Raw genomic sequence first — 13982 nt, forward strand, 5'->3', positions numbered from 1 at the left:
TTGTACCTTTTGCTATGTAAATTTTGTAAATCGTCCATGGGGGCGGGCTCTCTGGTGACCGTTGCTATTCCTCCAGCAGATTTACGCCGCCCCCCAATGCTGAATTTCATATCTCAGGCCGCCGCCCCTGGGCGCCCGTGGTCCCGCGCATGCGCTATGCGACTGTAGCGGGACTGTGCACTGTGTGCACGTGTGACCGCTGGTGACGTTTTGCGCAGGCGCGAGGTTATGGGCGGCGCTGTGAGTGTCATCAGCAAGTGCCCACCATAACCTCGTGACCGCACTTTCCCCTCTTCCTCCAGCGTTCTGCGCAAGCGCTTGCTGGCCAGATGACCCGACGTCACCTCTTTCCCATCTTGCCTTCTGCAGGGTAAGATGGGAAGGAGGTGACGTCGGGTTATTTGGCCGGCGAGCGCCTGCGCAGAACGCTGGAGGCAGTGGGGGAAAGCGCGTCCACGAGATTATGGACGGGCACTTGCGATGCAATCACAGCGCCGCCCATAATCTCGTGCTTGTGACACACGTCACCAGCGATCCTGGCGTGGGCGGCACCTCGGGCGCAGTGGGCGGCGTCCTGATGGATGAAATGGAGCGTGAGGGGACGGCGTCAATGTGCTGGAGGAACAGCAACGGACGCAAAAGAGCCCGCCCCCATGGACGATTTACAAAATTTACATAGCAAAAGGTACAAGTTTATTAAGTATTTAATTTGGTTTAAAAGGGGCCACCACAAAAAGTACAGGAACCTTGCTAGAATGCAGCCCAGGAGCTGCAGAGGGGGAAACTTTTAGGTTTAAAGCTAAATTTATGATGACAGGTTCCCTTTAACTATCCTGATATAAATTGGGGAACAGAAACTTGCAGTTCCAGCAAAGGAAATAGATTTTTGATAACAATGAAAGATAATTACCTTTCACAAATGGTACAGGACCCCACAAGAGGGGGAGCACTACTAGACCTTGTACTAACCAATAGGCCAGACCGCATATCAAATATACAAGTTGGGGGTTACTTGGGAAATAGTGATCACAAAATAATAAGTTTTCATGTATTCTTTAGTAAGATGTATAGTGTAGGGGCTACAAGGACACTAAACTTCAGGAAAGCAAATTTTAAATGGTTGAGAGATGATCTTAGTGCAATAAACTGGGATGATGTACTAAGTAATAAAAGTACACAAAGCAAATGGGAGACTTTTATGAGCATCCTGAAAATATACTCTATGGGAACAAACGTGCTAGAAATAGGAGGAAACCCCTATGGATAAATAGAGCTGTAAGGGAAGCAATAAAAGAAAAACAGAAAGCCTTAAAAGAATTAAAGAGGGTAGGTAGTGATGAGGCATTCTATAATTATAGAAAATTAAATAAAATATGTAAAAAGCAAATTAAGTTAGCTAAGTTTGAGACAGAAAGACTCATTGCGAGAGAAAGTAAAAATAATCCTAAAATATTCTTTAACTACATAAACAGTAAAAAACTGAAAAGCGATAGTGTTGGCCCCCTTAAAAATAGTCTTGGTGAAATGGTGGAAGGGGATGAGGGTAAAGCCAACCTGCTGAATGACTTTTTTTCTACGGTTTTTATACAAGAAAATGCCATGGCAGATGACATGACCAGTGATAACATAAATTCACCCTTGAGTATTACCTGTTTAACCCAGCAAGAAGCACGCCGCCGCCTCGAAATCACTAAGGTTGACAAATCTCCGGGCCCGGATGGCATACATCCCAGTGTACTACAGGAATTGAGTTCTGTGATAGATAGACCATTTTTTTTAATCTTCACAGATTCCTTAATAACAGGGTCGGTACCGCAGGACTGGCGCATAGCAAATGTGGTGCCAATATTCAAAAAGGGGACAAAAACTGAGCCGGGAAATTATAGGCCGGTAAGTTTAACTTCTATGGTTGGTAAAATCCTTGAGGGTTTCTTGAGAGATGCTATACTGGAGTATCTCAAGAAAAATAACCTTATGACAGAGTATCAACATGGGTTTATGAGGGATCAATCCTGTCAAACTAATTTGATCAGCTTCTATGAAGAGGTAAGTTCAAGCCTGGACCAGGAAAATGCAGTGGATGTTGTGTATATGGACTTTTCAAAAGCTTTTGATACGGTGCCACACAAAAGGTTGGTACATAAAATGAGAATAATGGGGACAGGGGAAAATATGTGTAACTGGGTTAAAAACTGGCTCAGTGATAGGAAACAAAGGGTGGTTATTAATGGTACGTACTCGGACTGGGTCTCAGTTCATAATGGGGTACCACAGGGGTCAGTATTGGGCCCGCTTCTTTTCAACATATTTATTAATGACCTTGTTGGGGACATGCGGAGTAGAATTTCAATATTTGCAGATGATACTAAACTCTGCAGGGTAATCAATACAGAGGATAATTTTATATTACAGGGAGATTTATGTAAATTGGAGGATTGGGCTGAGAAGTGGCAATTGAAGTCTAATGTAGATAAATGTAAGGTCATGCACTTGGGTAGAGGAAATAAAATGTATAATTATGTACTTAATTGTAGAACACTGGGTAAAACAGACACAGAAAAAGACTTGGGTGTATGGGTGGATGGTAAACTTCACTTTAGTGGACAGTGTCAGGCAGCTGCTGCCAGGGCTAACAAAATAATGGGATGTATTAAAAGAGGTATAAGTGTTCATGAAAAAAATATAGTTCTACCTCTGTATAAGTCACTAGTGCGACCGCACTTAGAATACTGTGTACAATTCTGGTCACCGATATATAAGAAGGACATAGCTGAACTGGAGAGGGTGCAGAGAAGAGCGACCAAGATTATTAGAGGAATGGGTGGGCTGCAATACCAAGACAGGTTATTAAACTTGGGGTTATTTAGTTTGGAAAAACAAAGGCTTAGGGGGGATCTAATCACAATGTATAAACATATGAGGGGACAGTACAGAGACCTTTCCAAAGATCTTTTTACACCTAGGCCTGCGACTGGAACACGGGGGCATCCGCTACGTCTTGAGGAAAGAAGGTTTAATTATAATCACAGATGAAGATTCTTTACTGTACGAGCACTGAGACTATGGAACTCTCTGCCGCATGATGTTGTAATGAGTGATTCACTACTAACATTTAAGCAGAGCCTGGATGCCTTTCTTGAAAAATGTAATATTACCAGTTATGTATATTAGATTTTATGACAGGGTGTTGATCCAGGGAACTAGTCTGATTGCCGTATGTGGAGTCAGGAAGGATTTTTTTTCCCCATTGGAACTTGTTTGCCACATTGTTTTTTTTTTTGCCTTCCTTTGGATCAACATGTTAGGCTACGGGTTGAACTAGATGGACTTAGAGTCACCCTTCAACCTTAAAAACCATGATACTATGATTCTATGATGATACTATATACCTGGATGGGGGACATATATACCTGGAAGGGGCCCAGGATGGGGGAAATTAGTACAGATTTGGGGGACATTACACTCATAGCAGTGTCATCAGTTGATACCCCCCATGTGCATCATATTCACATTTTTGCTTCAATTTTTTCCTCCTCTAAAACCTAGGTGCGTCTTATGGTCCGGTACATCATATAGTCCGAAAAATATGGTAATTGTCTTGAATTGTAGATAAGAGCTTGCAGCTTTTAGCACAACCAGAAGATTCTATGTCCCATTGAAGGTCTGGATAGTTAAAATCCCCCATAATTACGACCCGATTTTTATTATTAGCTGCCTTTTTAATTTGTTGCAGCATTTCACCCTCTATTTGTTCAGGTATGTTAGGAGGTTTATAGTAAACTCCAATTAGCAGCTTTCCATTATTCCCCTCCCCGTGTACATTTACCCATACTGACCCTACATTGTCGCATTTCCACCAATGTCGTTATTGAGCACAAGTCTTAAGTTAGATTTCCTGTCCTTTCTGAATGTTGTATAAACCTCTATGTTTGTCACCCAGTCATTGCTTTCATCTAGCCAGGTTTCCGTAATGCCCACCACATCGTAATCCGTGGTTGACATAAGAGACTCCAATTCATTTTGTTTGCAAGACTTCTTGCATTTGCCTGACGACATTTAATACTATTAACACATTAGCAGATTTATTACTCCTCGCCTTCCTGCTTTCTTTGCCTGTCCCTCCCCCCCGTAAATCCTCCTATACTGTTTCACTCTCTGTCTGCTCTGTATATCCCCTTTTTTCTCAGAACTAACCTCCCACCCTGGTAAAAGCTTTTCCATCCATCTAACCATTTTTAACCCCAGCACAGCTGCCCCTTCCCCATTGAGGTGAAACCCATCCCTACCGTAGAGCCTGTAGCCAACAGTAAAATCATCCCAGTTCTCCATGAACCTAAACCCCTCCTTCCTGCACCAATTTGTAAGCCACTTATTTATCTCCCTAAGCTCCCGCTGTCTTTCTAGTGATGATAGTACCACCAGTATTTCTCAAAACACCACCTTGGAGGTCCTGGACTTTATTGTCTTTCCTGGTTCCCTGTAATCGTTTTATGGACCTTCCACCTCCTTCTAACTATATCACTGGTACCAATGTGCACTATGAGCACTAGGTTTTCCCCAGCCTCACCACGTAATATGCCGAACCCAAGCACCCGGGCGACAACTATAATAAAAATCTGTCCAAAAATGGGAGGAGTGTACACCTAGTGACCAAAGAATCCTGAAATTTAAGTTGTTATAAAAGTCTAAAATGTTCTTATTTTTTTGTTGAATAAATAACTTGCTTGGAAAAGTATGTATCATCACTGCCCCCTATTTTATAGAATTTTATAGAATATATAACTCTATAGTCAGTACTTAACTAAGGTTTTTATTTTTTTATCAGTGGGGGTGTGATGCTGGTCCATGACATCAGAAACAACCTGACAGATGTCATTGATTTTCGTGAGACAGCACCATCTGGAATACAAAATGATTTTCTGCAGTATTGGAAACACAAGGTAAGCTTTAGATACTTCTCCAAGTAACCATAACTATCTGCTTATCAGAAAGATGACCTGCTTCCAACACGATTTTAGGGCCCATGTAAATGATTTAATTAGCCAATGAATAAGTATGGCTACACTGACCAATCATCGGGAATAGGCTTTTTTGTGAATTATGATTGACCGGTGTGAAGGGGCCTTAAACGGCAAGATCTGCTCACAAAAATCCAGTGGAATTAGCAGTCTATAGAACTGTGCAAAACATGTAGGCAGATGAGGAAAACTGTGGAAGAGTAAGAATGCATTAAAAAAAATAGAAGATTAAGTAACAAAATATAAAGTGAATGAACAAATGAGAAATCTAAATCAAATCAGTATTAGCCTTCAACACAGCATTGATTCTAAAGTTTTTGTAAGAAGTCAGCAGGGAAGTTGTTCCAAACATCTTGGGAAACTAAAAGTCCATCTCAATATATTAGAATATCATCAAAAAGTTAATTTATTTCAGTAATTCAATACAAAAAGGTAAACACATATATTATATAGAGTCATTACACACAGAGTGATCTATTTCAAGTGTTTATTTCTGTTAATGTTGATTATTATGGCTTACAGCCATTGGAAACACAACAGTCATTATCTCAGAAAATGAAAATAATTACCACAAAACACCCGTAAAGGCTTCCTAACCATTTAAAATGGTCCCTGAGTCTGGTTCAGTAGGCTATACAATCATGAGGAAGAATGCTGACTTGACAGATGTCCAGAAGGCAGTCATTGACACACTCCACAAGGAAGGTAAGCCACAAAAGTTCATTACTAAAGAAACTGGCCATTCACAGAATGCTGTATCCAAGCATATTAATGGAAATTTGAGTGGAAGGAAAAACTGTGGTAGAAAAAGGTGCACAAGTAACCGGGATAACCGCAGCCTTCATAGGATTTTTAAGAAATTGTCATTCAAATATTTGGGGGAGATTCACAAGGAGTAGACTGCTGCTGAAAGGGAACCTGTCACCAGATTTGGTGACTTTAAGCTGTGGCCACCACTAGTGGGCTCTTATATACAACATTCTAACATGCTGTATGTAAGAGCCCAGGCCGCTGTGTAGAATGTAAAAATGACTGTATAATACTTACCTAAATGGTCGGTACGGTGCAGATGGATCAGATGGGTGTCTCCATGCGGCACCTCCTCTTTCGGCCATCTTTGTCCTACTTCTTCTGAAGTCGGGGTGCATGACGCGTCCTACGTCATGCACAAGCGCTGACATTTAGATCCTGCGCAGGCTCACTTTGATCTGCCCTGAGCTCAGGGCAGATCAAAGTATTACATTAATAGAAATAAACACTTGAAATAAACACTTGAAATAGATCACGCTGTTTTTAATGACTATATAATATGTGTTTCCCTTTTTGTACTGAATTACTAAAATAAATTAACTTTTTGATGATATTCACCTGTAACTACAGATCTGTTGTGGATGTCGGCTTGCACAAGTCCCTCTTTCTCTTCATGTAATCTCAGACTTGATGAAAGTTGAGATCAGGGCTCTAGCATCACTTCCAGGATTCCCTGCTCTTATTCATGCTTAAGATAATTCTTAATATCATTGGACGTATGTTCGGGGTCATTATCCTTTTGCAGAATAAATCTGGAGCCAATGAGACACCTCCCTGATGGTATTGCATAATAAATATTTAATTACTTGCCTGTATTTTCAGCAGTGAGAATAACATTAATACTGACCAAATCCCCAACAAGTTTGCTTAAATGGAGCCCTTTACTGGTAAGAAACCTCTACTATACTTCACTGCTGCCTGCAGATGCTCATCATTGAATCACTATCCAGCCCTTCATGAAATAACTGCCTTCTGGTACAACCAGATATTTCAAATTTTGACTCATCCGTCCAGTGCTTTTGTGCATAATTAAGTCACTTGACCTTGTACCTATGCTGAGAAACACAGGCAGATACTTATCCATCATGAAATACTATCAGGAGGGTCGGATTGGCTTCAAAGTTTTCTTCAGCATAAAGAAGAACAAAAAGTCCTGGAAGTGATGATACAGCCCCCACAGAGCCCTGATCTCAACATCATCAAGTCTGTCTGAAATTAAATAAAGAAACAGAAGGATTTGCACAAGCCTAAATCCACAGAAGATCTGATGTTACTTCTGCAAGATCCTTGGAACAATCTCCTTGTCGAGTTCTTTCAAAAATTGTGTGAAAGTGTATCTAGAAGAATGTAGGCTGTTTGAAGGCAAAGGCTGGTCACACCAAATACAGATTTGATTTAGATTTATCTTTGGTTCATTCACTTTGCATTTTATTAACTGAATAGCTCTAGTACCCGGTGTTGCCCAGGATAGTAACTGTCTCTCTGTCTCTCTCCCAGTCTCTGTCTGTCTGTCTTTCTCTGTTTGTCTGTCTGTCTTTATCTGTCTTGTCTGTCTCTCTCTGTCTCTGTTTCTCTGTTTGTCTGTCTGTCTGTCTCTTTCCCTGGCTGTCTCTATATCTCTTTGTCTGTCTGTCTCTCTCCATCTGTCTGTCATTCTCTTTCCCTGTCTGTCTATCTCTCTGTCTGTCTCTGTATCAGTCTCTGTATCTGTCTCTCTCTATCTCTCTGTCTGCCTGACTCTGTGCCTGTCTCTGTGTGTCTGTCTCTTTTCCTGTCTGTTTGTCTATTTCTCTGTCTCTCTGTTTGTCTCTCTCTATCTGTCTCTGCCTGTCTGTCTCTGTCTCTTTGTCTGTCTGTCTCTTTGTCTGTCTCTTTGCCTGTCTCTTTCCCTGTCTGTGTCTTTCCCTGTCTGTGTCTTTTCCTGTCTGTGTCTTTTCCTGTCTGCATCTGTCTGTCTGCTTCTGTCTGTCTCTTTACCTGTCTGCATCTGTCTGTCTGTCTCTGTCTGTTTCTTTCCCTGTCTGTCTCTGTCTCTCTTTCCCTGTCTGTTTCTCTCCCTGTCTGTCTCTCTCCCTGTCTGTCTCTCTCCCTGTCTGTCTGTCTTTTTCCCTGTCTTTCTGGCTATCTCTTTCCCTGTCTCTCTATCTGTCTCTTTCCCTGTCTGTCTCTTTCCTTGTCTGCCTCTTTCTGTCTGTCTTTTTTCCAGTTTGTCTGCCTCTGTCTGTCTGCCTCTTTCCCTGTGTGTCTTTCCATGTCTGTCTCTTTCTCTGTCTGTCTTTTTTCCCTGCCTGTCTCTGTCTGTTTGTCTGTGTCTCTGTCTCTTTCCCTGTCTGCCTCTTTCTCTTTTTGTCTATGCCTATGTCTGTCTGTGCCTGTCTGTCTATGTCTGTTGGTCTCTCTCTCAGTCTGTCTCTGTCTGTGTCCGTCTCTCCACAGGAATCATATTACCTCACACATAAGCTTCTTATACTAAGACTGTCCTTCGTTGCCTATAGAAACCAATCACAGTTCCTGTTAATGACCTGTAGCTCCCAGCTTCATTGACTTTAATGGAGGCTGTTTTTTTGAAGAGTAACTGTAAGTCAAATGGGGTGTCTGTGCAAAATTTCGTGATTGTTAATGCGACTGTGCGGATTCCTTTAGCGGACATACACAAACACATACACACATGCACTCAGCTTTATATCTAATATATAAAGCTGAGTGTATGTATGTATGTACATGTGTGTATGTATGTATGTATATATGTATGTGTGTGTGTATGTCCGCTAAAGGAAGCGCACCGTCACATTTACAATCATGAAATTTTGCACAGACACTCCATGTGACCCAGGGAACGTTGTAAACTGTGCTTTGAAGGGAAAATTAAACCACACGCTTTACAGTTACTCTCCAAAAAACCTGCCTACATTAAAGTGAATGGAGCCTGGAACTACAGGTTATTAATAGGAGCTGTGATTGTTTGCTATAGGAACAAAGGACAATCACAGTATAAGAAGCTTCTGTGTGAGGTAATATGATGTCTATGAAAAGACGGTTAGAGAGAGAGAGAGACAGAGAGAGACAGACAGAGAGAGAGAGACGGGACAGAGACAGATGGGGAAAGAGACAAAGAGAGAGACAGACAGAGACAGACGGGGAAAGAACCAGCCAGAGACAGACGGGGAAAGAGACAGACAGAGACAGACGGGGAAAGAGACAGATGGGAAAAGAGACAGACGGAGAAAGAGACAGACTGGGAAAGAGACAGACAGGGAAAGAGACAGACAGAGACAAGCAGACAGGGACAGAGACAGGAAGACAGGGACAGAGACAGGCAGACAGGGACATATACAGATGAGGAAAGAGACAGAGAGAGAGACAGACAGACAGAGGCAGACGGGGAAAGAACCAGACAGAGACAGACGGGGAAAGAGACAGACAGAGACAGACGGGGAAAGAGACAGATGGGAAAAGAGACAGACGGAGAAAGAGACAGACTGGGAAAGAGACAGACGGGGAAAGAGACAGACAGAGACAAGCAGAAAGGGACAGAGACAGGCAGACAGGGACAGAGACAGGCAGACAGGGAAAGAGACAGGCAGAGAGACAGACAAAGACAGATGGGGAAAGAGACAGACCTGTATAGAGACAGACAAGGAAAGAGACAGACAGAGACAGGTTGACAGGGAAAGAGACAGACAGCAAAAGACACAGACAAAGAGATGGACAAAGACAGACAGGGAAAGAGACAGGAAAAGAGACAGGGAAACAGACAGGGAAAGAGACAGACCTGGGAAAGAGACAGACATGGAAAGAGACAGATGGGGAAAGAAACAGAGAGATAGAGACAGATGGGGAAATAGACAAATGGGGAAAGAGACAGACGAGGAAAGAGGCAGACGGGGAAAGAGACAGAGACAGATGGGGAAAGAGACAGACCTGGAATGAGACAGACCTGGAGCAAGACAGACAGGGAAAGAGACAGACAGGGAAAGAGACAGACAGACACAGAGATAGAGAGAGACAGACAGACAGAGACAGAGAGACACAGAGAGATAGAGACAGATAAAGACAGAGACAGACATGGATAGAGACAGAGAGACAGGCACACAGAGACAGACAGAGAGGTAGATACATAGACAGACAGAGAAAGAGACAGACACAGGCAGACATACAGAGACAGACAGACATAGACAGAGATAGACAGCTAGACAGACCGACAGAGACAGACAGATAGACATAGAGACAATTACTATTCCAGGCAACGTCGGACACTCCAGCTAGTATTAAATAAAAATAAACTATTACCTTTCAAAGCATCCTTACTTTGTACCATTTTTCCACACCTCCCTAATGCCCCCTTCACACGTCCGTGAAAAAAACGATCCGTTTTTTTCACGTACGTGTTAAAGGGGTGGTTTGCTCCCCGTGTGCCGTGTTTGTGGCACATTCCTGTTCACCGTGTGTTATCTGTAATAACACACCGAGAACGGAAAGCCCCGCCTACCTGCATCATCCGGCGCTGTCTGTGGTGCTGAATGACAGCGTCTGGCACAGGCCACGCCCCGCTGACGCTGCTTCTGGCCCCCAGTAAAGAAGACGCGTTGTTCAAAATCACTGGGGGATGGATGCAGGTGACAGCCGCGGCAGAGACTGCAGGACTCGTGGAGGTGAGTATGTGTTTTTTATTTTTTACAATTCCACGTGTGTTTCTCCGGCGCGAGTCACGTGCACCCGCATCCACACTACTTCCGTGTGGTACGTGTGCGGGACCGTGCTGCCGGAGAAACACTGACATGTATCCGTGTGGAGCACACGGCACACATCTGCTCCACACGGAGGCACAGGCCACTGGCAGAAAACGTGCGTGCACATATACCCATTGATTTTAGTGGGTATACGTGTGCCCGTGTCTCCGGTACATACAGGCACGGACCTAGCACGTACCAGAGACACGGACGTGTGAAGGGGGCCTAAGGCTGTGTGCGCACACTGAGTCCTTTTGTTGCAGATTCCATGCAGTTTATCGTGCAGTTTGTTGTCCAAATCTACATGTCTATCCCAATACCAGCAAAGTCAATGAGAATTGTCCAGTTCTGTGTGCACGTTGCTTCTTTTTTCCTTGCAGTTTTGAATGCAGAAAAAAAATCAATTGTTGGTGTGTTTTTACTACGTTTTTTTTAGCCTTTCCAGGCAAGGGTTTAGAAAAAAAATACATGCCAAAAAAAGACACCAAAAACGCACCGAAAACTCACCAAAAAAAGCATGCATTTTTTGCTGCCTTTTGCTGCCGCAAGGTGCAGTTTTTAGTGCAGAAGATGTATGTACCTAATCTGCAGTGCGCACACATACCTTCAATCTTTTCCACAATACTGTAGTTTTACAGATGATTAAATATTTGTACAGTCTTACTTATAAGAACTAAATCTCAAGTCATTATATCTGTCTACTTATTTGTCGTCTCACTTTTCATCTGTTAGCCGGGGATTCTGGTTGGTGTTCCTGGCATGTTAAAAGGGGTGGCCAAAGCGCACGATATGTATGGAAAGTAAGTACACAAGAATTGTCTCTATCTATCTATCCATCCATCCATCCATCCATCTATCTCTCTATCCCTCTATCTATCTCTCTATCTATATCTATCTATCTATCTATCTCTATCCCTCTATCTATCTATCTATCTCTCTATCTGTTTATCTATCTGTCTATCTATCTATCTGTCTGTCGCTATCTCTATTTGTCGGTCTATCTATTGCTATATCTCTATTTGTCTGTCTGTCTCTCTATCCAATTGTGCACAGCTTTTTATCACTCAGTCTCAATTTCTATTTCTAACCTTCCAATCTCAGCTGTAAAACATCATGTATACATTTCATGTCCAATTCAAATTTAATACGGATCAATTATTTCCTCAGGCTGCCATGGTTGGATATCATATCGAAGGTAGAAGAAGTTGCCAGTGGAGGATTTAACACAACACATGACTTGGGTAAGGAGCATATTAGTAGTGTTTCAAAAGATAAAAGTATTTTGTTATTTGGAGCATAGATTGCCATGAATAATATTTGCCCTTTCTATTTGTCACATTGGAGGACATTATATTTGTTGTATAATATTAGATAGTAAAGTATTTACTGAAAGGGCACCTATCACCCCTTTCTGGCTACACTTTTAATTTAGTAAAACAATGGGCAGCCACATGTTGATTACCTGACTAAATAACCTTTATTATAAACTAGCTGTAGTACCCGGGCGTTGCCCGGGATAGTAACTGTCTCCCTGTCTCTCTCCCAGTATGTCTATCTGTCTGTGTGTTGCTGTCTGTCTGTCTCTCTGTCTGTCTCTTTCCTTTTCTGTCTGTGTCTATGTCTCTGTCTGACTATTTGTATCTCTGTCTGTATTTGTATCAGTCTATCGGTCTCCATCTCTGTGTCTGTCAGTCTCTCTCTATCTCTGTGTCTGTCTCTGTGTGTGTCTGTCTGTCTCTTTCCCCGTCTGTCTCTTTTCCATCTGTCTTGGTCTGTCTCTTTCCAGGGCTGTCTCTTTCCCGGGCTGTCTCTTTGCTCGTCGGTCTCTTTGCCCGTTGGTCTCTTTGCCGGGCGGTCTCTTTTCCAGGGCGGTCTCTTATCCAGGGCGGTCTCTTTTCAAGGGCGGTCTCTTTGCCCGGCTGTCTGTCTGTCTCTTTATCCATCTCTCCACCGACATCATATAACCTCACGCATAAGCTTCAACTAACAGTTTATTTTGTTCCTATAGCAACCACTGACAGTTGCTATTAATAACCTATAGCTCCCACCTCCATTCAGTTTAATGGCGGTAGGATTTTAGAGACTAATTGTAAGGGTACCTTCACACTTTAGCGATGCAGCAGCGATCCGACCAGCGATCTGACCTGGTCAGGATCGCTGCTGCATCGCTACATGGTCGCTGGTGAGCTGTCAAACAAGCAGATCTCACCAGCGACCAGTGACCAGCCCCCAGCCAGCAGCGACGTGCAAGCGACGCTGCGCTTGCACGGAGCCGGCGTCTGGAAGCTGCGGACACTGGTAACTAAGGTAAACATCGGGTATGGTTACCCCATGTTTACATTAGTTACCAGCGCACACCGCTTAGCTTTGCTCTCCTAGCTACAGTACACATCAGGTTAATTAACCCGATGTGTAATGCAGCTACATGTGCAGAGAGCAGGGAGCCGCGCACACTGCTTAGCGCTGGCTCCTTGCTCTTCTAGCTACAGTACACATCGGGTTAATTAACCCGATGTGTAATGCAGCTATATGTGCAGAGAGCCGGAGCCGGCAGCACAGGCAGCATGAGAGCTGTGGAGGCTGGTAACTAAGGTAAATATCGGGTAACCACCTTGGTTACCCGATGTTTATCTTGGTTACAGCTTACCGCAGCTGCCAGATGCCGGCTCCTGCTCCCTGCTCGCTTCATTTCGTCGCTCTCTCGCTGTCACACACAGCGATCTGTGTGTCACAGTGGGAGAGCGCCTTTGAAGAAAACGAACCAGGGCTGTGTGTAACGAGCAGCGATCTCGCAGCAGGGGCCAGATCGCTGCTCAGTGTCACACACAGCGAGATCGCTAATGAGGTCACTGCTGCGTCACAAAAAACGTGACTCGGCAGCGATCTCGGCAGCGAGCTCGCTGTGTGTGAAGCACCCCTAAAGCACGGGGTTCAATTTTTCTGTCAAAACATAGTCTACGTTGCTCCCTGGGTCACATGGGGCGTCTGTGCAAAATTTCATGATTGTAAATGTGACGGTGCAAATTCCTTTAGCGGACATACACACAAACATACACACACACATACATACACTCAGCTTTATATTAGATAAACCACTTAGAGCAGTCATTAATTTTAGTGTAAAGCTGGTGTCACACTAAACGACAGCGACAACGACGTCGCTGTTACGTCACCATTTTCGGTGACGTAACAGCGACCTTGTAAGTCGCTGTTATGATCGCTGCTTAGCTGTCAAACACAGCAGAAGCAGCAATCATAAGGTCGCTGTGCTACATGTTCAGAGAGCAGGGAGCCGCGCTTAGCGCTGGCTCCTTGCTCTCCTGCAGCACACATCGGGTTAATTAACCCGATGTGTGCTGCAGCTACATGTCACAGTTCAGAGAGCAGGGAGCCGCGCTTAGCGCTGGCTCCTTGCTCTCCTGCA

At 43.6% G+C, this 13982-nt stretch overlaps 1 protein-coding gene across 1 annotated transcript in view; it reads left to right on the forward strand.

Annotated features, from left to right (window-relative positions):
• GGT7 (gamma-glutamyltransferase 7) overlaps positions 1-13982 on the forward strand; it is a 92724-nt gene that overhangs the window by 50153 nt on the left and 28589 nt on the right. Inside the window, exons 4-6 of the mRNA XM_075349865.1 lie at positions 4826-4940; positions 11291-11358; positions 11726-11799. Of these exons, the coding sequence (XP_075205980.1) occupies positions 4826-4940; positions 11291-11358; positions 11726-11799 (257 nt within the window). The remainder of the gene's footprint in view (positions 1-4825; positions 4941-11290; positions 11359-11725; positions 11800-13982) is intronic.

Source organism: Anomaloglossus baeobatrachus, chromosome 5 (genome assembly GCF_048569485.1).
Source record: "Anomaloglossus baeobatrachus isolate aAnoBae1 chromosome 5, aAnoBae1.hap1, whole genome shotgun sequence".
Classification (NCBI taxonomy): domain Eukaryota; kingdom Metazoa; phylum Chordata; class Amphibia; order Anura; family Aromobatidae; genus Anomaloglossus; species Anomaloglossus baeobatrachus.